General features: G+C 45.4%; 1 protein-coding gene across 2 annotated transcripts in view; it reads left to right on the forward strand.

Annotated features, from left to right (window-relative positions):
- Nucleotides 1-9635: 9635 nt before the first annotated feature.
- NHSL2 (NHS like 2) overlaps nt 9636-24708 on the forward strand; it is a 129317-nt gene continuing 114244 nt past the window's right edge. The window contains exon 1 of one of the 2 annotated variants that reach the window (XM_067471534.1): nt 9636-10123. In XM_067471534.1, coding sequence (XP_067327635.1) covers nt 9853-10123 — 271 coding nt within the window. In that variant the 5' untranslated portion in view covers nt 9636-9852. Of the gene's footprint in view, nt 10124-24187; nt 24462-24708 lie in introns of those variants that run through there. The other variant, XM_060756326.2, reaches the window with a different exon arrangement.

Raw genomic sequence — 24708 nt, forward strand, 5'->3', positions numbered from 1 at the left:
GCAGTCACCAGCCAATCCCTTTCCAATACCAGAAATACACCTTAATGGTGTAACATTAGAAAACGTTGACCATTTCCTCTACCTTGGCAGCCACCTCTCCACCAAAGTCAACATCGACACCGAAATACAACACCGCCTGATCTCTGCAAGTGCAGCATTTTTCTGAATGAAGCAGAGAGTGCTTGAGGACCGGGACATCCATAGGGATACTAAAGTGCTTGTCTATAAAGCTATTGTCCTCCCAACCCTGTTATATGCTTGCCAAACGTGGACTGTCCATAGACGTCACATGCAACTCCTGGAACGATTCCATCAATGCTGCCTCTGGAAAATCCTGCAAATCTCTTGGGAAGACAGGTGGACAAATGTCAGTGTGCTGGAAGAAGCAAAGACCACCAGCATCAAAGCGATGGTCCTCCGCCATGAACTCCGCCGGACTGGCCGCGTTGTCCGGATGCCTGACCACCATCTCCCAAGGCAGTTCCTCTACTCTGAACTCAAGAATGGAAAACAGAATGTTGGCTGGCAGGAAAAGAGATTGAAAGATGGGCTCAAAGCCAACCTTAAAAACTCTGGCATAGACACTGAGAACTGGGAAGCCCTGGCCCTTGAGTGCTCCAGCTGGAGGTCAGCTGTGACCAGCAGTGCTGCAGAATTTGAAGAGGCATGAATGGAGGGTGAAAGAGAGAAATGTGCCAAGAGGAAGTTGCATCAAGCCAACCCTGACCGGGACCGCCTTCCACCTGGCAGCCAATGCCCTCACTGCAGGAGAACATGCAGATCAAGAATAGGGCTCCACAGTCACCTACGGACCCACCAGAATACTGATCCTGGAAGACTATCCTACTCGGCCAACGAGGGATCGCCTAAGAAGAAGACCCACTAAATCCAGCTGACAATGGATCTAGACTAAACTTGGAGCATAGACAAACACTTCCTCAAATCTAGGTATATGATTTGCCTAATATTATGTAATCTAATTATGAACACACTTTCCTTTTCGCTCCTATCCCTCTCTGTCATATCACCTCAATATCCCTGTTTGCTCCTTTGTTGCTGCTCACACCAGTCTTCCCTTCCCTTTGCTCCCTTTTCCCCTCACCTCATGCTTCCACAATGCCCATCCCTTGCTTCTTGTACACGGCATGCACAGCACTGCCTCCCTTGCGTCACGTAACACCCTTCCAATGCATCTCTCTCTTGCATACAGCTGCTACAGTGGTCTTTCACTGTCCCTTATGCTCCCTCCAGGCCTTACTTTGCACAAAATGCACCCTTCACTACTTAAACTCTGCCTCTCCCATTGCTTTGCTAGCTTGGATCTTTCATAAATAGGTTTTGTATCACAGTCTCAAGTCTTTGGAGTGATACAAACATTGCCTTCCTGCTGAAAAAGATGAAGGAAAACACTGCAGGGATGGATGATTAGGAAAATGAAAGACACAGGGCAACCTCCATTGCTAGGGAATGAAACCAACCTTGCATACCTTGGTTCAGCCCAGGAGTTTTTATGCTGACCACTAGAAAAATACAATTTCCATTCTGCCCACTTTTGGGGGATGTCAATCTATGCTATTAAGAAAGGCCAATGCATTTTCATCATTGAGGATTCACCGCCACTTGCTGGTTGCAGGAAGAATAGCGGGCCAAACACTTCTAGTTATTAGGTTCTTGTAGGTTTTTTTGGGCTATAGGGCCATGTTCTAGAAGCATTTCTCCTGACGTTTCGCCTGCATCTATGGCAAGCATCCTCAGAGGTAGTGAGGTCTGTTGGAAATAGGAAAATGGGTTTATATATCTGTGGAATGACTGGGGTGGGGCAAAGAGCTCTCTGCTGAAGCTAGGTGTGAATGTTTCAGCTGACCACCTTCATTAGCATTTGAAGGCCTGGCTGAGCCTGGGAAAATGTTCTGTTGAGAGGTGTTAATATGTGCCTGGTTGTTTCCTCTCTGCTGTTTTGCTGTTGCAATTTTAGTTATTCTAGTTATTGTCGAAGGCTTTCATAACTGGAATCACTGGGTTGCTGTGTGTTTTCTGGGCTGTATGGCAATGTTCCAGAAGCATTCTCTCCTCAGAGGTTGTGAGATCTGTTGGAAACTAGGCCAATGAAGTTTCTAAAAGGTAAAGGTAAAGGTTTTCCCCTGACATTAAGTCCAGTGGTGTCCGACTCAGGGGGTTGGTGCTCATCTCCATTTCTCAGCTGAAGAGCTGGCGTTGTCCATAGACACCTCCAAGGTCATGTGGCTGGCATTACTGCAAGGAGCATGAGGTTTATATACCTGTGGTATACTGTTCAGGGTGGAAGAAAGAACTCTTGTCTGTTTGAGGCAAGTGTGAATGTTGCAACTCAACAAGTGGCTAGCACAGGCATGGGCAAACTTGGCCCTTTTGGACTTCAACTCCCACAATTCCTACCAGCCTCAGGCTCCTCCCTTTTCCGTTTCCCTTTCCTTTTCCACTTATGTGGCTGAGGGGGAAAAGGAAAAACGTGTGAGGCTGATAGGAATTGTGGAAGCTGGAAGTCCAAAACATCTGGAGGGCTGAAGTTTGTCCGTGCCTGTTCTAGATGGATAGACTCAACCAAGGCAGCCGCAGTCATGAGCCAGAGCTCTTGACAATACTGTGACTTGGAAGCCTCTCATTCATAGGATGGACATGAGTCAAAGTCGGCTTGAAGCCAATTGACTATTTTGCAGCAAATAGGAGAGATAATATCAAGAGGGATCCTTTCTGGAGAAAGAAAAGTATGGCTTTATATCCAGCTGGGACCCTGGAGTGGAGCTGTGTCCAAAAGCAACCAGAGTGGGCGTTGACTATGCCTTTTATACCTCTACAAATGCAGGCAAACAAAGAAACATGCTTCTACATACATTGACATCATTCACTACGTCACTTTAGCATCATAGTAATATCAAATTCTATCTTCCAACGTGCGAAAGGCATGTCTCTGTATTTCTTTCTAAAGAGCAGCATTCATCAATCAAGGGGCCTACTTTGACCTGTCAGGAGGGAGGGAGATAGGCTCCTTACTTAGAAGTTGGATGCTATATTGTACCAGTCTCTGTATAGATAACAGGTCCCCCTTCCTGGAATGTTCACCTCCCTCTTGCTGTGCCTGGACAGCAGCTTGGCTTGTCCTGTCAGCTTGGGTTTCTGATACAGAGAGAAGTTGATTTTTTCTTATATTTCAATGCTTGTAATGTACATACAATATATGCATAAATAAATATCTAATTTTCCATTATCTCCCCTCAACTACAATATGGATTTGAGAAATTGCTACATCTGGGGCTAGGTAGCTCCCCTTCCCAAACTCAAAACAATGCACTGACACAGAATAAATTGATCAAAGCAACAACAACCTGCAAACCTCAAGAAGTTATGTTACAAGAGGTCACCCTTCTTTGGAGAAATCTAGAGGATCTAATATAGCATAATGGTTTGATGTTGAATTATAACTCTGTAGAATCAGTTTTACATTTTCTTATAGAAAAAAACAGTAAACATGACATATACATTCAGAGGTGAGCTGCTAAACTTGTTGACTGAAAGGTCACAGGTTCAAATCTGGGGAGCGGTGTGAACTTCCGCTGTCAGCCCCAGCTTCTGACAACCTATTTATTATTATTATTATTATTATTATTATTATTATTATTATTATTATTATTATTATTTACAGCTTTTATATTCCTAGCAGTTTCTAGCAGAATTATATTCCTAGCAGTTCGAAAACATGCAAATGTAAGTAGATCAATAGGTACCACTCTGGTAGGAAGGTAATGGCGCTCCATGTAGTCATGCCAGCCACATGACCTTTGAGGTGTCTATGGACAACGCCGGCTCTTTTGCTGAGAAATGGAGATGTGCACCACCCTCCAGAGTTGGACACGACTGGACTTAATGTCAGGGGAAAATCTTTATCTTTATTTTAGAATCAGTTCAACTTTCTGCTCTGCTGTAAAGAACTACTGAACAACCCCTGAGCATGTCACATACCCCAGAAAGCCCTGTGATACGTAGGCTCACCATAAGATGTAAATTATGTGAAGAAACAAAACAACGATAGAAGAAGATCCTAGTAGTCTTCATCTCCAGCTGTTTTCAGCCACTAAGTATGCTTTTTAGGTTCTTTAAAATGCTTGCAAAATCCAAGCGCTTTACTGACGTGCTCTACCACATTTAAGTCAGGGAAGACATTCGTCACTGTAACCAAAACTGACATTGACTGATTACCACTGAGTGACATTTTTCTTCCTGCTGCATGCTAATGGAAGGCAATCAAAAGGGTGTTCAATGCAGTTTGCAACAGAATGAGGTATTCTAGTCTGGGATTCAGAAGACACAGAATACCGTTTTTACACTTCAGTAGAACTTTTGCAAGAGGATGTAGAGTAGGCAGCTGAAAGAAAATAACTATTTGTGATCAAGGGAAGTGCAGTGATGTCCCACAGATACAATACAGCTTATCACAAACAGCACTAGAGTATCTTCTCTACATGGAGTGAAAAGGCCTTCCATGAATTTTGCCCATGTGAAGAAGAATTGCATTCCCACACCTGTCCTAAATACCATTTTCAGTACTGGTTCAGCAATATATCCTTGATGAGCATGGATAGAGTTCCCATACCATTTCATGGCTGGGTTCTACTTGGCTCTTAGGTTTAGAATCCTAGAGTTGGAAGAGACTCCAAGAGTTATCTAGTCCACATTTAAAGCACTCCTGGCAAATGGCCATCCAGCCAAAGAAGGAGCCTCCAACAGACTCCCAGGAGCAATTCCACTGCCAAACATCATCCTCATTGTAATATAATAATAATAATAATAATAATAATAATAATAATAATGGACAGTTCCTGGGAAAAATTAAGAGCCAAATTGACAAAGAAAAAACATGGCTGTGGCTCACAAATGGAACTCTGAAAAAGGAGACAAAGGAGGGCCTGATTCTAGCAGGCCAAGAAGAAGCCATTCGAACCAAGGCCATCAAGGCCAGAATTGAAAAGTCGACGACAGATCCCAAGTGTAGACTCTGCAAGGAAGCAGATGAAACAATAGATCACATCCTCAGCTGCTGCAAGAAGATCACGCAGATGGACTACAAGCAGAGGCATAACATCGTTGCTCAGATGATTCATTGGAACTTGTGCCACAAATACCATCTGCCTGCAACAAAGAACTGGTGGGATAACAACTGGAAAGAGTGACAGAGAATGAACATGTCAAGATACTCTGGGACTTCCGAATTCAGACAGACAAGAGTTTTGGAGCACAATACTCCTGACCTCACAATCGTATTAAAAAACAAAGTATGGATTGTCAATGTTGCAATCCCAGACAACAGCAGGATTGAAGAGAAACAACTGGAAAAGATGACACGATATGAAGATTTAAAGATCGAACTGCAAAGACTCTGGCACAAACCAGTCAAGGTGGTCCCAGTGGGGATTAGCACACTGGGTGCAGTGCCTAAAGACCTTGGCCTGCACCTAAACACAATCGGTGCTGACAAGATTACCATCTGCCAGCTGCAAAAGGCCACCTTACTGGGATCTGCACGGATTATTCGCCAATACATCAACAGTCCTAGACACTTGGGAAGTGTCCGATGTGTGATCCAGTTCAACAGCCAGAAGAGTTTCTGCTGTGGACTCATCTTGTTGTCTTTCAAATAATAATAATAACAACAACAACATCTGCTTATGAGAAAGAACTGCTCGGTTCTGGCCACAGTGAAAGGGGGGGAGGGTATGTTGTCCTTCCACTTTCCCTACCAAAGAACTTTGTTCATAAACTTCTTCCTGACATTAACTATTAATTATAGGCTTATCTCATAATACATATTTGCAACAGTTGTGGCAAAAAGATGGAAAAGGATTTTACAAGATAGAATCGAAAAAAGACAAAAATGAGTACTATCAATCAAAAATACAAATAGGAGATACAGTAGATACTGTATTAACAGGACCTCAAGCAAGCAGAACTCTCAAGCAATCAGCAAAAACGTAACTAAAATTGCATATTTATTTCTCGTGTCAGGGCAGCCAGTCAAATATATTACATTTCTAACAGAACAAAGCAAACAAACAGAGAGAATACAAAACGTGTGAGTTTGGTAGTTGATTAAATGTCCTTTGACTAGTATCTGGCCACTTGGAGTGCTTCTGGTGTTGTTGCAAGAAGGTCCTCCATTGTGCATGTGGCAGGGCTCAGGTTGCATTGCAGCAGGTGGTCAGTGGTCTGCTCTTCTCCACACTCGCATGTCGAGGATTCCACTTTGTAGCCCCATTTCTGAAGGTTGGCTCTGCATCTCATGGTGCCAGAGCGCAGTCTGTTCAGCGCCTTCCAAGTCGCCCAGTCCTCTGTGTGCCCAGGGGGGAGTCTCTCATCTGGTATCAGCCATTGGTTGAGGTTCTGGGTTTGAGCCTGCCACTTTTGAACTCTCGCTTGCTGAGGTGTTCCAGTGAGTGTCTCTGTAGATCTTAGAAAACTATTTCTAGATTTAAGTCGTTGACGTGCTGGCTGATACCCAAACAGGGGATGAGCTGGAGATGTCTCTGCCTTGGTCCTTTCACTGTTGGCTGCTACTTCCCGGCGGATGTCAGGTGGTGCAATACCGGCTAGACAGTGTAATTTCTCCAGTGTGTAGGGCGCAGACATCCCGTGATAATGCGGAATGTCTCATTAAGAGCCACATCCACTGTTTTAGTGTGGTGAGATGTGTTCCACACTGGGCATGCATACTCAGCAGTGGAGTAGCACAGCGCAAGGGCAGATGTCTTCACTGTATCTGGTTGTGATCCCCAGGTTGTGCCAGTCAGCTTTCGTATGATATTGTTTCTGGCACCCACTTTTTGCTTGATGTTCAGGCAATGCTTCTTGTACATAAGAGCACGATCCAGAGTGACTCCGAGGTATTTGGGTGTGCTGCAGTGCTCCAGTGGGATTCCTTCCCAGGTGATCTTTAGAGCTCGGGATGCTTCTCTGTTCTTGAGATGAAAGGCACATGTCTGTGTTTTAGATGGGTTGGGGATCAGCTGGTTTTCCCTGTAATAGGCAGTAAGAGCACTGTCCTAGAGCTTCGGAGAGCTTCTGTTCTACCAACTCAAAGCTCCTTGCTTGAGCAGTAATGGCACGGTCATATTGTACTTACAAAACTGTTTTTGTTATATAGGTAAACGTGTCACATTGTTATGCCTGTTTTTATTTGCCTTTATTTGCTTTTAATTACTGTATGTCAATACCAATATCAAGTCTGTATTGTATTGTATTGTATTGTGTTGTGTTGCATTGTATTGTATTGTACTGCCATGCCATACCATATCATACCATACTATACCATACCATATCTTGTATTGTTAATGGTATTGTATAGCATGATATATCATAGATTATAGCATTAGGAACTTTTAACAATAGCTCTCAAGCCACCAGAAACGACATTTCACATTTGAGACTAGTCAAAATAAAAACATTTAAGTATCATATTAGAGAGAATGTGTTGCATTCTGAATGTAAACAGACATTCTAAAATGTTAGCAATTCCTCACCAAAATGTATTGATTGCATTTTACACAATGGCCAGCAGATGGCAGCAGCTCACTTCAAGTTGGCTAAGGACACTTCTTAAATATAATGGTTTTTTAATTGAACATTTCCAATGTTTACAACACAAGAAGGGGGAAAGGGATCCCCAAAGGGCATCTAGTCCAGCCTCCATCAGCTAAACAGGAACACACAGTGAAAGCCATCCCAACAGGTGAGATAGAGAGAAAGAAAGGGGGGAAGAAAGAGGGAGGGGGAGAAATTAGAGAGAGAGGGAGGAAGAATTAGAGAAAAAGAGAAGGAGAAAGAAAGAGAGGGAGGGATGAATTAGAGAGAGAGGAAGGGAGAGAATGACAGAAGGGGAACTGGCGGGAGAGGGAAAGGGAGAAAGAGATGGAGGGAGGAAAAATTAGAGAGAAAGAGAGGGAAAAAGAAAGAGGGAGAGAAGAAAAGATGGGGAACTACAGGAAGAGGGAAAAGGAGAAAGAGAGAAAGGGAGAAGGGGAGAGAAAGAGAAGGGGAGGGTGAAAAAATAAATACGAAGGAAGAGAGAGAGAAAGGAAGAATTCGAGAGACAGAGGGAGGGAGGGGAAATTAGTGAGAAAGGGAGAGGGAGGGAGGAAGAATTATAGAGAAAGAGGGAGTGAATGACAGAGGGGAACTGGAGGAAGAGAAAGGGAGGACGAGAAAGGGAGAGAAGGAATTAGAGAGAAAGAGAGGAGGAAAGAAAGAGAAAGGGAGAGGGAGAGAAGAAAAGATGGGGAACTACAGGAAGAGGGAAAAGGAGAAAGAGAGAAAGGGAGAAGGGGAGAGAAAGAGAAGGGGAGGGTGAAAAAATAAATACGAAGGAAGAGAGAGAGAAAGGAAGAATTCGAGAGACAGAGGGAGGGAGGGGAAATTAGTGAGAAAGGGAGAGGGAGGGAGGAAGAATTATAGAGAAAGAGGGAGTGAATGACAGAGGGGAACTGGAGGAAGAGAAAGGGAGGACGAGAAAGGGAGAGAAGGAATTAGAGAGAAAGAGAGGGGGAAAGAAAAAGAAAGGGAGAGGGAGGGAGAGAAGGAATTAGGGAGAAAAAGAAGGGGAAAGAAAAAGAAAGGGAGAGGGAGGGAGAGAAAGAATTAGGGAGAAAAAGAAGGGGAAAGATAAAGAAAGGGAGAGGGAGGGAAATTAGAGAGAAAGAGAGGAGGAAAGAAAGAGAAAGGGAAGGAGAGAAGGAATTAGAAAGAGAGAGGGAAAGAAAGAGAAAGGGAAGAAGAGAAGGAATTAGAGAGAAAGAGAGGAGGAAAGAAAGAGGGAGGGAGAGAAGGAATTAGAGAGAAAGAGAGAGGGAAAGAAAGAGAAAGGGAAAGGGAAGGAGAGAATGAATTAGAGAGAAAGAGAGAGGGAAAGAAAGGGAAAGGGAGGGAGAGAAGGAATTAGAGAGAAAGAGAGGGGGAAAGAAAGAGAAAGGGAGGGGAGGGAGAGAAGGAATTACAGAGAAAGAGAGGGGGAAAGAAAGAGAAAGGGAAAGGGAGGGAGAGAAGGAATTAGAGAGAAAGAGAGGGGGAAAGAAAGAGAAAGGGAGGGGGAGGGAGAGAAGGAATTAGAGAGAAAGAGAGGGGGAAAGAAAGAGAAAGGGAAAGGGAGGGAGAGAAGGAATTAGAGAGAAAGAGAGAAGGAAAGAAAGAGAAAGGGAAGGAGAGAAGGAATTAGAAAGAAAGAGGGAAAGAGAAAAGGAGAGGGAAGGAGAGAAAGAATTAGAGAGAAAGAGGGGGGAAGAAAGAGAAAGAGAGAGGGAGGGAGAGAACAAATTAGAGAGAAAGAGAGGAGGAAAGAAAGAGAAAGGGAGAGGGAGGGAGAGAAGGAATTAGAAAGAGAGAGGGAAAGAAAGAGAAAGGAAGAGGGAGGACTGAGGAAGAATTAGAGAGAAAGAGAGGGGGAAAGGGAGAGAAAGGGGGAAATAGAAAGGGAAGGGGAAAGCAAGAGAAAGAGAGAAGGGGAACTGGAGGGAAAGAGAAAGGGGGAAAGAAAGAGAAGGAAGGAGGAGGGGAGAGAGAAAGAAAGAGGGAGGGAGAGAGGGAATCAGACGGAGAGAGGGAGGGAAAGACAGAGGGAGGGAGAGATGGGAGATTGGAGAGTGAGAAGAGAGGGAAAGTGAGAGAGGGGAAGTAGAGGGAAAGAAAGGGAGGAGGAATGAGAGAGTGAGAGGAGTGGAGGAGAGAGAAGGCGAAAGAGGGGAGAGAGAGAGGGAAAGAGAGAGAAAGGGAAGTAGAAAGAGAGAGGGAGTGGGAGAGTGCCTCTTCCTCCTCCTGGGTGAGTGGTGGGGGGCGATGCCCTTCTGGAAGCGTTGCGTGGAGCCTCGCCGCCTGCTGCCCCCCGGCCTGGGCCCACGGCTCTCCCTGCTGAGCGAGGTGGGGGGCGCGGCGGCGCTGGGGCTTCTCCGTCAGCTGGCCGACCTGGCCGGCCACTCGGCGGCGCTGCTGGGCGAGCTGGAAGCCCGCCTGGGCGAGCTGGCCCTCCGCGCCCGACGCCTCCGCGCCCGGCTCCGGCGCCTCCGAGGGAAGCTCCGCCCACGGGAGGAAGAAGAAGAACCCCACGCAGGTGAGCACCGCGTCCACACAAGAGCAGCCACTCGGGTTGGCAGCTCATCGACTGCCAAAAACACTCAGGAGAGGTTGAAACCTCTCTCTCTCTCTCCCCCCCCCCCCAGATTTGTTGATTTATGGTGTCAGGAGCGAACCAACAAACCAAATGTCCTTTGACCAGTATCTGGCCACTTGGAGTGCCTCTGGTGTTGCCGCAAGAAGGTCCTCCACTGTACATGTAGCAGGGCTCAGGTTGCATTGCAGCAGGTGGTTAGTGGTTTGCTCTTCTCCACACTCACATGTTGTGGATTCCACTTGGTAGCCCCATTTCTGAAGGTTGGCTCTGCATCTCGTGGTGCCAGAGCGCAGTCTGTTCAGCGCCTTCCAAGTCGCCCAGTCTTCTGTGTGCCCAGGGGGGAATCTCTCCTTTGGTATCAGCCCCCGGTGGCGCATTGGGTTAAACCCCTGTGCCGGCAGGACTGAAGACCGAGGAGAGACGGGGAGAGGCGGATGATCACCCTCTACCAGCTCCAGCTCCTCAAGCGGGGACATGAGAGAAGCCTCCCACAAGAATGATAAAAACATCAAAAAATCATCCGGGCGTCCCCTGGGCAGCGTCCTTGCAGACAGCCAATTCTCTCACACCAGAAGCGACTTGCAGATTCTCAAGTCTCTCTTGACACGACAAAAAAAAGCCATTGATTGAAGTTCTGGGTTTGAGCCTGCCACTTTTGGACTCTCGCTTGCTGAGGTGATCCAGCGAGTGTCTCTGTAGATCTTAGGCAGAGGCGGCCCTAGGTAATTTTCAACGGTAAGCAAACAGTATTTTGCCCCCCCCCCCAAGCAATCATTGTTCATCATGGGAGTTCTGTGTGCCATATTTGGTTCAATTCCATCATTGGTGGAGTTCAGAATGCTCTTTGATTGTAGGTGAACTATACATCCCAGTAACTACACTTGCCGCACTTGCTTCCTTGCCTGGCCCGCCTTGGGTCCGGAGGCGTGCCTGAAGACTCTGGTGTGTGCACCAAAAGTCACCTCTTCTCCTGACTTTCTCCTCAGCCATTGGGACCAAGAGAGAGAGAGACGGAGGTGGAGATGCCCACCTTTTCTGAAGGTAGCGCAAAAACAAAGGAGGGAGTGGAGGTGGGAGATACCTCCAGCCAGAGGGGCTCTCTCTCTCTCCCCCCAGTCTTCTGTGGTCCCAATGGCTGAAGAGAAAGTCAGGAGAAGAGGCAACTTTTGGTGCGCACGCTGGGGTCTTCAGACATGCCTCCGGACCCGAAGCGGGCCAGGCGTGGCGGCTTCACCCCTTGGCCCACCCGTGGATTGGGAAGAGGAGAGGAGGCGGGTGGAGCACCGGAGGATCGGGAAAGGGAGCCGGTCATGGGGAAGGGATTGAACGCGGAGAATGATTGAGCGCCGGCTCTGCTCGCGCACCCGGTGGCCGGGTGGAGCAGGAATGAGAGGGGCTAGGTGAGGCTCAAGGGCCAGGCCCCTTTGGGAAGAGGATCGCCCGGCAGCGAGGCAAGAAAGCTGAGGCTCCCCCTGGACTGCTAGGGCTGTTGTGAGCCAAGGGGGCGCTCCTCAAGTGGCAGTTGAGGGGCATTTATAGAGGCGCCTCTGCGCCCCTGGCAAAAAAAAAGTGTTCTGCGACCGCTTACTTTGCATAATGGACGAGCCGCCCCTGATCTTAGGAAACTATTTCTTGATTTAAGTCATTGGCGTGCTGGCTGATACCCAAACAGGGGGTGGGCCAGAGAGATGTCACTGTCTTCCTTTTACTATTGGTTGCTGCTTCCCGGTGATTCCGGCCATGAAAGCCTTCAACAACAAATTGTCCTGATTGGACTCTCCCTTTCTACAAAAGGGAGAGGGAGGGAAGAAGCTCTCATATAGAAACAAAAGGGTGTCAAACTTTTTTAAATCTCTTTTTTCAAATTTTCATTTGGAGTCACAACCCATGGATCAGGAACCACTGATATAGAGACTCTTAGACCTTTCTACACTGCCATATGAAATCCAGATCATCTGCTTTGAACTGGGTTATATGGCAGTGTAGACTCATAATCCAGTTCGAAGCAGATAATGTCAGTTATCTGTTTTGATAACCTGAATTATATGACAGTGTAGCAGGCTCTTTGAGAGAGAGCATATTACTCAAACCTGTGAATATTCTAATCCTGAAAATGTGGAGAGTCAATTGAATTTATGGTTTGCCCCTTTTTATCATCTTCAGCCTAGACATTGGTTTCAAACCTGTTTTTTTTTTTCATTTTTCCCTGCCTGGGCCCACTTTAGAAGATTTAGTGCATTATGATTTTTGAACAACGACGTCATCTACCGGGCATTTTCCAAAGGTTTTGTTTCACCGCTTCCGCTTTGCACTCTGCAGGTGTTTTGGGCTCCTTTGATGGTTCCCATTGAGCTTTCATCCGGTGGCGCTTTGTTTGGCCATCTGCTCAGGGCTGCCCTTCTGCTTGCCCTCGGTGGAGGCAAATGTTGCATGCCAAAAGCATCTTGTAGGAACTCAGTCCGTGGCAGGGCTCATCAGGAGCGGGCAAAACTGAATCCGTGCATTTGTCAGAGTTCAGGAAAGCTACCTTGGGGGATGCTCAAAACCCCCCAGCCTGCACAAAGAATAAACAGTCTGGGTTGTTGTAGGTTTTTCGGGCTGTATGGCCATGTTCTAGAAGCATTCTCTCCTGATGTTTTGCCTGCATCTATGGCAGGCATCCTCAGAGGTTGTGAGGTCTGTTGGAAACTATGAAAATTGGGTTTATATATCTGTGGAAAGTCCAGGGTGGGAGAAAGAGCTCTTGTCTGTTGGAGCGAGGTGTGAATGTTTCAATTGGCCACCTTGATTAGCATTGAATGGCCTGACAGTTTTTAGGTGTGCCTTGTTGCTGCCTGGGAGAATCCTTTGTTGAGAGGTGATTAGGTGTTCCTGATTGTTTCTTGTCTGGAGTTCCCCTGTGTTTGAGTTTTGTTCTTTATTTACTGTTATAGTTTTAGAGTTTTTTAATAATGGCAGCCAAATTTTGTTCATTTTCAAAATGAACCAACCTGGACATAGCATATTATTTGAGAACACAGAAATGCTGGACCACTCACATGTCAGGCTACACAGAGAAGACATTGAAATCAACAAGCATGTGCACAATTTCAACAGAAAGGAAGAAACCATGAAAATGAACAAAATCTCCATTCTTTCCCTCTTTTTCCTTTCATCCTTTCCTTTTCACCCTTCCTTCCCTCTTTCCTCCCTCTTTCCCTCTTTCTCCTTCCATTCTTCCCTTTCACCCTTTGTCCGGCCTTCTTTCACTCTTTCCTCCCTCTTTCCCTCTTTCCCTCTTTCTTCTTCCTTCCTTCCTTCCCTCTTTCCTCCCTCCTTCCCTCTCTCCCTCTTTCTCCTTCCATCCTTTCCTTTCACCCTTTTGTCTGGCCTTCCTTCCCTCTTTCCTCCCCCCTCTCTCTTTCTCCTTCCTCCCTCCCCCCTTTCCTCCCTCCTTCCCTCTCTCCCTCTTTCTCCTTCCATCCTTCCCTTCTTCCTCTTCATCCTTCCTTCCTTCCTTCCTTCCTTCCTTCCTTCCTTCCTTCCTTCCCTCTTTCCTCCCTCCTTCCCTCTCTCCCTCTTTCTCCTTCCATCCTTTCCTTTCACCCTTTTTTCTGGCCTTCCTTCCCTCTTTCCTCCCTCCCTCTCTCTTTCTCCTTCCTTCCTCCCCCCTTTCCTCCCTCCTTCCCTCTCTCCCTCTTTCTCCTTCCATCCTTCCCTTCTTCCTCTTCATTCTTCCTTCCTTCCTTCTCTCTTTCCTTCCCCCTTCCCTTCCTCCCATCACCAGGCAGCCAGTTCTCCTAGCAGGGAGTGCTAGCATGTGGCCCCCAAGTAAGAAAGTTTGCCTATTCTTGCTATAGACTTTCCTAGAACTTGATTTTCCCCCAGGAGATGCCAAGGCCCATTTAAATGGCACTGTAGACTGCAAAGTGATCATTATTGGAGAGAGAATTTGAATCTGGTTCCCTCACATCACAATTTGCAACACTGAACACAATATACAGTATTCCAGCTTTCTAGGCTTATGACCCTCATGGTTTGAACACATAACAGAGGTAAAATAATGTGGAAAAATACAAATACAAAGTACTGGCATGCTTTAGTTCTGAGTAAGCTCTGTGTGGGACAAGCCAAACATGTACTATTGTAACTGGATCCTCCTTTTGCTTTTGCAGTGTGTTGGAAAGCAAGGAGTTTTCACTGAGCGGTGGGAGTTGGAGGGGGAGGATGTATGAATCCTAAAGCAAGAACACCATTTAGATTGGATCCAACACGCAGGAAGGAGGTGCTGGCCCTCCACTCCCACAGGGTGGAGTGCAGATGTTTCCCAGTTTTTGGACTCCGGCCTTTGTGGGCTGTCTTGCCAAACCGGAGGAGATTCCAAACCCTGAATGTGGCAAGAAACTGGGATTCATCAGCAGGAAATAGGAGTCAATGAACTCCTTAGTCCCTTGAGATTGTGTACATGTCCCAACTGCAGAACTGGCAATGTACAGACAGGAAGTTGGACTCGTCTATGAAATGGAAATAATGTCAGACTACTTCACAGAGCTGGATGGAAAAAAAAGAGTAAATCTGCAAATCACATAGTATAGCCATAATTCATTGATACCTTGCACTTCTAGAGTCTTCAACATTTGTTCTTGACTGTCATGCAAATCACAACGCCTGGTTTGAGACTGGGAAATTGCCATTCTGAATTGAAATTAGAAAATGAAAACTCATTGGAGCCACGGTGGTGCAATGGATTAAACTGTTGAACCTACTGACCTAAAGATTGGCAGTTCGAAGCCTCAGGTTGGGATGAGCTCTCTCTGTTAGCCCTAGCTCCTGCCAATCAGCAGTTAACATGCAAATGTGAGTAGATCAATAGGTACTGCCTTGCAGGAAGGTAATAAAGGCACCCCATACAGCCATGCCGGCAACACGACCAGGAGATGTCTATGGACAAAACCCTCCTTGGCTTGGAAATGGAAAAAGAGCACCTCCCCATGGCCAGATTTGAGCACTGCCTCCAGAAGCCAGAAATGAAAGGGGAAGCCTTTGCCTTTGCCTGTGTATTGTGCGTCATTGTTATTCCACTGTATTAAAGGCATTGGATGTTTGCCTATGTCTATGTATGTGATAATCTGCTCCAAGTCCCCTTGGGGAGATAGAATAGAGTGGAATATAAATAAAGTATTGTTGTTTATTTGTTTATTTAGTTACAGTATTTGTATCTCTCCCCCAGTATTTGTATACCGCTTTTCTCACCCCGAGGGGCACTCAAAGCGGTTTACACATAAGTAATGGCAAAATTCAATGCCAGTACAAACAATTACAATTATACATTACAGTTAGACATAAATCAAATTAAAAGAATACATCCATAAGCAATAAAACAATCATTAAAACAATAAAACAATCTCGTCCGTCGAATCACCATTCCAGTCATTGTCTTTCTGAATTGCTGCATACATTTAATTCTACTGCCCAAAGGCCTGGTCCCAAAAACATGATTTAATTTTTTCCTAAAAGCCAGGAGTGAGGGAGCGGATCTTACCTCATTTGGGAGTGTGTTCCATAGGTGGGGGGCCATAGCCAAGAAGGCCCTGTCTCTCGTCCCTGCCAGATGCATCTGTGCAGTTGATGGGAGCGAGAGCAGGGCCTCCCCAGATGATCTTAGATTACGAGGTGGGACATAGGGGTGGATGCATTCATTGTTGTTATTGTTATTGTTGTTATTATTATTATTATTAGAAACACAACAAGATGAGTCCACAGCAGACACTCTGCTGGCTGTTGAATTGGATCACATGTTGGACACTTCCCAAGTGTCTAGGACTGTGTGATGTATCGGCGAATAATGCGTGCAGATCCCAGTAAGGTGGTAAACTTGTCAGTGCCAATTGTGTTTAAGTGCAGGCCAAGGTCTTTAGGCACTGCACCTAGTGTGCCGATCACCACTGGGACCACCTTGACGGGCTTGTGCCAGAGTCTTTGCAGTTCGATCTTTAAATCCTCATATTGTGTCAGCTTTTCCAGTTGTTTCTCTGCAATCCTGCTGTCACCTGGGATTGTGACATCGACGATCCATACTTTGTTTTTTAACACGATTGTGAGGTCAGGAGTATTATGCTCCAAAACTCTGTCAGTCTGAATCCGGAAGTCCCAGAGGAGTTTGGCGTGTTCATTCTCTGTAACTTTTTCTGGCTTGTGATCCCACCAGTTCTTTGTTGTTGTTGTTGTTGTTGTTGTTGTTATTATTATTATTATTATTATTATTATTATTATTATTATTATAGGGAAATTGGGCCAGACCTTAACATAGAGCCATGGTAGTTAAACTGCATCTGTTTCATGTTGTAGATGTATCTTTTATCAGTTGTTGGGCGGCAAGACAGCAGTAGGCAGATCCCATTGATTCAGCATCTTTATTTGAGACTAACAACAGGTTTGACATTTGTTGGGAAGGAGCCGATCTTGGAAAAGATCAATGTTGGCCTCCGGTTTCCATCTCTAATGGCCATGGAGTATTTTGGGATTAGTTGCCGAAAAAGTAACTTTACCAGAAGACAACAAGCCCTTATCAGAGGATAGTTTCACCCTTTTGAAGGCCAGAACAAACACTTTGTTGCAAGAGGAGTTGCTCTCTCCCCTTGTTTTTAAAAAGCAATGACTTTATGGGTTACGCTGTTTCCTCTTTAAAATCATTATTACAGTATTTTCTCCCATGTGACTGTTGAGTCAGAATTAAAACGTTTTGGCACTGCCTCTTGGTGATCTCAGTGTGTTGTTGGGCAGATGCTTGTTCTGGACAATAAAATCCACTTTCCAGCATTGCAAAGCCTTAAGATCATTTCAAACGTAAGGGTTCATCACATCATCAGGCAGCATCCATTTCAGTGTATGTGTTGCCAAAGTGGAGCATACCTAGTGCAAAATGTTTGAGAGCAGAAATATTCCATATTCTGGATTTGTTTGGTTTTTTAAATACTTGCATTTAAATAATGAAATTATTTCTTCTTCTTCATCTTCTCCTTCAGTTACTGCAAAGATAACCACCTGAAGCCTAACCCTGCCAATATGCAAGTGTGTGCTTTCCACCTACAAAACCGTTAAGCCAACAGAAAATTGAAAGTTACCTGAGAAGGCCAAGAACTTAGTCCAACCCCCTGGCTGAAGGGGGTTGGACTAGATGCCCTCTGGGGGTATCTCTCCGTGGAGTCTCCTCCTCTGGAGGGATTTGGCCAACAAAATAATGCTTCACTCCTTCCCCCTCATAACTGTCAAAGTGAATAGTTATTTTGGAATGATTTAACCCTCGTTCTTTGCTCCAGGATTGGATTCCAAGTCGTTTCTGGGAGCAGAGCCCACCTTGGCCTGGGAGACATACGCTGTTTATTGGTTTTTGCTGCAAAATTCTGACGTTCGCTGGCTTCTGACCTTGCAGCCTGTGGCTTGGAACAGGCGAAAGGGACTGTAGAGGATCCGCCTGTGTTTCCTATGCAGTCTGCATGGCTTTTGGATGGGCATGAAGCCCAATGTAAGATGTTTCCAAGTGGAAGAGATCTAGAGTGCAAGGCAAATTATGGGGCTGAGCTAACAGCGAAACCACTAAGGCATTCAGAAGACATTGCTCCTCCGACCTGACCTTTATTTATCGTAATCTGATTCTCTCCATCCCTTTAATGTGAATAATTCTGATTCAAACATACAAGCAAAGGAAGAGAAACATACTTACAAAATGCAACAACAACACACCCCCAAATTAAGAGACTAAAGAAAAGAAACGCCAAACAACTTTCATAGAGAACAAAACAAAAACATTTTTATATACAAAAGTAATTAACACAACTTTATTGACCACATACAACTTCTAGACTTTCTAAATAAATACCTACTGAAGCAATTACCAGCCTCCCACTCGTTGCCTGTTGTTTAGCTTCTAATTTGTGAGTTCCTTTAAAAAGCAAAGGTTTTCCCCTGATATTAAGTCCAGGTGTGTCTGATTGAGACCTTGATATCCCCTGTGAATGCCGAAATCCATGAATGCTCAAGTCCTATTATATACAGGGGCATAGCACAATGAGGGTTGGTGCTCATCTCCATTTCTTAGCTGAAGCGCCAGCATTGTCCATAGACACCTCCAAGGTCATGTGGCTGGCATGACTGCATGGAGCACCGTTACCTTTCCACCGGAGTGGTACCTGTTGATCTACTCACATTTGCATGTTTTCGAACTGCTACTAAAATGCGACTAAACTGATCAAGGGTCTGGAGAACAGGAGCAGTTTAAGGAGCTGGGCATGTTTAGCCTGAAGAAGAGAAGGCTGAGAGGAGATATGATAGCCATGTATAAATATGTGAGAGGAAGCCACAGGGAGGAGGGAGCAAGCTTGTTTTCTGCTTCCCGGGAAACTAGGATGCGGAACAATGGCTTCAAACTACAAGAAAGGAGATTCCATCTGAACATGAGGAAGAACTTCCTGACTGTGAGAGCCGTTCAGCAGTGGAACTCTCTGCCCCGGAGTGTGGTGGAGGCTCCTTCTTTGGAAGCTTTTAAACAGAGACTGGATGGCCATCTGTCAGGGGTGCTTTGAATGCAATCTTCCTGCTTCTTGGCAGGGGGTTGGACTAGATGGCCCATGAGGTCTCTTCCAACTCAATGATTTTATGCTAGGTTGGCAGAAGCTAGTGCTAACAGCAGGAGCTCACCCCGATCCCCAGATTTGAACCACCAAGCTTTCGGTCAGCAAGTGGGAAGGTAACGGCGCCCCATGCAGTAATTCTGGTCACATGATCTTGGAGATGTTTACGGACAACGCCGGCTCTTAGACTTAGAAATGGAGATGAGCATCAAACCCCAGAGTTGGACACTACTGGACTTAATATCAGTGGAAAACCTTTACCTATCTAGATTTAGAAAAGACTTTCTCTGCAAGACTTAAATCTCTTGAAGTCACCAGAGTTTGTCTGATGTTGGAAGCCAAGTAAGGTCAGACCTCGGATGAGGAAATCAGGTACTGCAAGCTATATTCTGAGGAACCTCTGAGTATTCCTTTCCTAAAAAAACCCTATGAAATTTATGGAGTTCCCATACCTTGGAAAGTGACTTCAAGGCTGAGACACACACTCGGCAACAAGATGGAGTGGAAATGATGAAAGGGAGAAGGAAAACACATGTCCAGTTTAAAGACATTCTCCATCCAAATGAAATTTGTGCAGGCAGAGGCCTCGTTTCTTTCCAGGCTGGCCATGCTACATGGAGTGGGGAAATGACATCCAGATTGCAGGCTCCAATCCAGTGGGCAATCCAATGGAATTTGGTTTTGGCAGTATGCAAGAGTGCTTTGGCGCCAAAGCAGGAAAGGCAGACCTACAGCATATGGGGTGGCTTGGCCCTTGGAGGGAAGGGCCTCCAACGCATTACGATTCCTCCAGAGTTGTATTCAATGCTCACTGCAACCTCTGCCTTTCTTTTCTATCTTGGGAGGCCGAGAACAGTACAAGGGAGCTGAGGCCTCTTACTGGAAATGTTGGCTGTGCCTTCCTCTTGATGGAATATGACAAACCACATCACTACAATAGCACTACGTCTACATGTATTCATGGACAGCATGGACAGTATGCTTATTTCTGCCCATGAGAGGTAGGGTGTGTCCACATTGTAGAACTAACACAGTTCGAAACCACTTTAATAAACACCGCCCAATGCTATGAAACCTAGAATCTGTAATTTAGTTACAGATTGCTGTTTCGCAGTGAAGACCTTGCAAAATTCCGACTCTCACAATTCCGATTTATGGCAAGATTCGTTTAAAGAGGGTTTACCAGTTCCAACCTCTGAGGCCAAGAAAGTGTGTCTTGCCCAAGGTCAACAAGTGGGTTTCCATGGCTAAAAGGAGATTTAAATTCTAGCCTCCAGAGGTGTATTCCAATGCTGAAATTTCTATACTACATTAATGTTGGATTGCAGCTGCCATAATCCCTATCAGCCTATTCAACAAGCTCAAGATTGGAGAAGGGTGAAGTAATGCATCACAAAATATGCAGAGCTGGACCAGTATTCCAAAATGAGACTTTTTAATGACCTGCCTGTGATGGCATCTTGTTTAATTCAAGATTGAGAGAGGATATCTCTGAGCTACATCTATACCATCATTTCTCAACTTGGGGGTCAGGACCCTGTGGGGGGGAGGTCATGAGAGGATGCCAGGGGGGTCTCCAAAGACCATCAGAAAACACAGTATTTTCTGTTGGTCGTGGGGTTTCTGTGTAGGAAGTTTGGCCCAATTCTATCATTGGTGGGGTTCAGAAAGCTCTTTGTAGGTGAACTATAGATCCCAGCAACTACAACTCTCAAATGTCAAGGTCTATTTTCCCCAAACACCACCAGTGTTCACATTTGGGTATATTGAGTATCTGTGCCAAGCTTGGTCCAGATCTATCATTGTTTGAGTCCACAGTGATCTCTGGATGTAGGTGAACTACAACTCCAAAACTCATGGTCAATGCCCTCCAAACCCTTCCAGTATTTTCTGTTGGTAATGAGAGTTCTGTGTGCCAGGTTTGGTTCAATTCCATCATTGGTGGAGTTCAGAATACTCTTTACAATTCCCAAATGACAAAATCAATCTACCTCAATCCACCAGTAGTCAAATTTGGGTATACTGGGTATTTGTGTCAAATTTGGTCCAGTGAATGAAAATAAGTACATCCTGCATATCAGGTATTTACATGATGATTCATAACTGCAGCAAAATAACAGTTATGAAATAGCAACAAAAATAATTTTATGGTTGAGGTCACCACCACATGATGAACTGTATTAAGAGGTTGCAGCATTAGGAAGGTTTGTATTTGTTTCATATCAAAAACATTGCATAAATTAGCATAAAACTGACAAAAATAGAAGGTGTGCAGGTGGCTAAATATTTTTCAACCAAAAACGGGCAACAGTAATGGCAATGTCTGTAGCCTCCAACAATTCCTCCTCTGTATATGAGGCAGGGCACAATGGACAAGCATACAGATGCAGAGTTGTCTGTTCTGCTCCACAGTTCCATAAGTTATGGGATTATTTTAGGTAGTGCCATTTTGCCAGATTGTCTTTTGATCTGCCCACTCCACTTCTGAGTCTATTCAGGGACTTCCAAGTTGCCCATTCTTGGTTTGCCACTGGAGGAAGACCCTCCCTCATGGGAGGCCATCCAGTTGGGATTTCCTGGTGTATCTGCCCAGAGGGATACCCTTGCTGTTGCTGGAGGGACACCAAGAGGAGTGGTAGTTCTCATAAAGCTTTTCCTTGATTTGAGTCTACTGGGAGGAGGCTGGTAGCCATGTAGTGGATGGCTTTCACAGTATTATTTTTCTCTCCTTCTCCTTCTCCTTCTCCTTCTCCTTCTCCTTCTCCTTCTCCTTCTCCTTCTCCTTCTCCTTCTCCTTCTCCTTCTCCTTCTCCTTCTCCCTCTCCCTCTCCCTCTCCCTCTCCCTCTCCCTCTCCCTCTCCCTCTCCCTCTCCCTCTCCCTCTCCCTCTCCCTCTCCCTCTCCCTCCTCCTCCTCCTCCTCCTCCTCCTCCTCCTCCTCCTCTTATTATTATTATTATTATTATTATTATTATTATTTCTTATTATTAGGAAGGTTGAGAATCACAGATCCATAGGTTCCTTCAAGATGGACCTTATTGTCTTGCAACTTGAACTAAAACCAGAGCATGAAGGCAATTTACAGGGAGCACATTTTCCAGTATTCCCCATCCAGCTGACCATGTTGGATATTGTTTTCCAATAAGTAACTCCTTTGCACTCTAGTCAAAATGCATGCAACTGAAACAGCTCCTGTTTTGTGTTGTCTCCCACAGTTATCTGTGTGCTGGGAGTTTTTACAGATTGCCAATTCCTTGGAGCAGAGCCCGTTCCATTGTCCCCTCCACTCCCTTAGGATTAAACTAATAACAGGCGGGTATAATGTTTTCAAAAGAAAAGCCTTTGTTGTGGCAGAGGTGGAGTGTGGTCCTGAACGGCTTTCATACTAATTGGAACCATGTGCACATAGGAGCAGATCTCCCCTCCACTCCTGTGGTTGGGAAGACACACCAGTCTTTAAACAATCTTGGTGTTGTAAAAAAGGTGGTTGGTGAGGAGGGATCAACCAGGCTGCTAAAGGAGATGAAAGAAAGAAGAGGCTCCCCTTCTTTGGTGCAGGAACTGTTTGTGCTTGGAGCCAAGGGCTTTGCTAGGAGCCATTTGCAAATCCCACTTATTGGGTGGTCTCCTTTGCGCGTTTCTGTTTTGCCTGCCTGGATTTGTGGTCCCTTGGCACGTATTAAAGGTTTACACAATAGCTCTCTGCTCAGGGATTGCCTGGAAGTTTAGAAATAACCATGCACTTCTTTGGTAGATGCGAACACTGCAAAAGTAAGATGGATTCATTTGTCCTCATGTTACAAAAGTAATTGTGGCTGCGCTGCCTTTAAGGATGTAACATTTCTCACCACTTTTCTCCTTATTACATTTAGAATGAGGCATTGTCTCAGCATGGTGTCCTTTTTGAGCAAACTCCTTGATAGGTTTCCTTTAGGGCAGTGGTTCTTCTTAATGGTGTGACCCCTTAATACATGTTGTGGTGACCCCCAACCAAAACATTATTTTTCTTACTACTTCATAACTGTGATTTTGCCACTGTTATGAATTTTAATGTAAATATCTGATATGCAGGGGGATGTATTTTCATTCACTGGTCCAAATTTGGCACAAATACCCGATACACCCAAATTTGAATACTGGGGGGCTTGAGGGGATTGATTTTGTCATTTGGGAGCTGTAGTTAACCTACAATCAAAGAGCATTCTGAACTCCACCAACAATGGAATGGAACCAAACTTGGCACAAAGAACTTCCATGACCAACAGAAAATACTGGAAGGGTTTGGTGGGCATTGACCTTGAGTTTTGGAGTTGTAGTTCACCTACATCCAGAGAGCACTGTGGACTCAACCAATGATGGATCTAGACCAAACTTGGCATGGAAACTCAATATGCCCAAATGTGAACACTGGTGGGATTTGGGGAGAAATAGACCTTGACATTTGGGAGTTGTACTTGCTGGGATTTATAGTTAACCTACAACCATTCTTAACTCCACTAATGATGGAATTGGCACAGAGAACTCCCATGGCCAACAGAAAATACTGGATGGGTTTGGTGGGCATTGTACTTGAGTTTTGGAGCTGTGGTTCACCTACATCCAGAGAGTACTGTGGACTCAAACAATGATGGCATCTCAAGATACGGGCACAGCTGGCACCCAAGTTTTACCTGTGTGAAGATGCTCTTGGCCACTGCCAACACCTGGGGTTCCAGGGTTAGTGATGAGTCCAGGATCACCTCCAGACTGTGAACCTGTGCCTTCAGAGGGAGTGTGACCCTGTCCAGAACAAATTGCAACCCAATACCCCATTCTGCCTTTCGACTGAGCAGGAGTACCCCTGGATCTAGTTTCAGTTTGTTGGCCCTCATTCAGTCCATCACTGATGACAGGCACATATGCATACATACACACACACTGGTAAAATACTGGCAAGCTTTAATTCATGCTATACCACTCCTGTGATTTTGGAAACCATTTGCAGAGGGCTCTTGACCATTTGTAGGTTCTGTTGGAGTCACTGATTTGCTTAGTACCCAGTGAAAGAGAGAGATGCCTGCTTAATGCCCACTGTGGTAGTCAAGGCCTTGTGAAAGAGCAGACAACAGTTCAATTGAATCCCACCGCATCCGTATTAGAAGCGGAGCTCTTCTCCGAAGCCTCTTCTTGGCAACGCTTCCCTAAAGTACCAAGCACACTGTGCCCATTGGCAACGCACCAGGCAGCCGCCGATGGGCCACGGGTGCGGGTGCGCACAGGGCGGCCGCTGTTGGCACAAAGTGTGGCTTCAGTCAAGGCGCTGAAACCGACCGAGAGACTGCCCTGCTCCCGGAGCCTGGCTGAATGCTCCAAGTGTGTTTGCCCGGAGAATCGGCATTTTGTGTTGGGAAGAGTGAAAGATTAGCTACACCCCTTGCATTCAGAGACCTTTCTTCCTTGGGTTCATTGCACGGCGTGGAACAGTTATTTCCCTGAAGGTGCCCACATGAAGGGAGCCAGAATCAACCCAAAGCCAAGTTTCAAGGGATGATGGGACAGGCAGTTGTGACTGGTGACAGCCAGACACTCTAGTAGCAAGTAGATGCAAGGGCAAGCCATCGTGCATGCGCTTGTGAGAAGACGGCTTGTTCCTCTGAGCTTCTGATCCTTTGAACAGGCAGAAATTTAACAGGTATGTCTTTCCCATCATCCCTCTCCCAGGATATTTTAAAAGGTGAATTGCAGCTGTTATGTTATATGGTACAATTGTTTAAGGTCAAATAGTTCCAGGAGGAAGGAGAATGAAGTGACAGATGTAATCTCTGTGTTTCTCTGTGTTTCTCTCTCTGTCAAATAGATTGTTTTCATCTTTGAGAAGTTGTCGGTTAAGTGCATCAGTTTCCTGAATTTTATTCATTTCTGTTATCTCTGTGTTAACT

The sequence above is a fragment of the Anolis sagrei genome, chromosome 10 (genome assembly GCF_037176765.1).
Source record: "Anolis sagrei isolate rAnoSag1 chromosome 10, rAnoSag1.mat, whole genome shotgun sequence".
Classification (NCBI taxonomy): Eukaryota; Metazoa; Chordata; class Lepidosauria; order Squamata; family Dactyloidae; genus Anolis; species Anolis sagrei.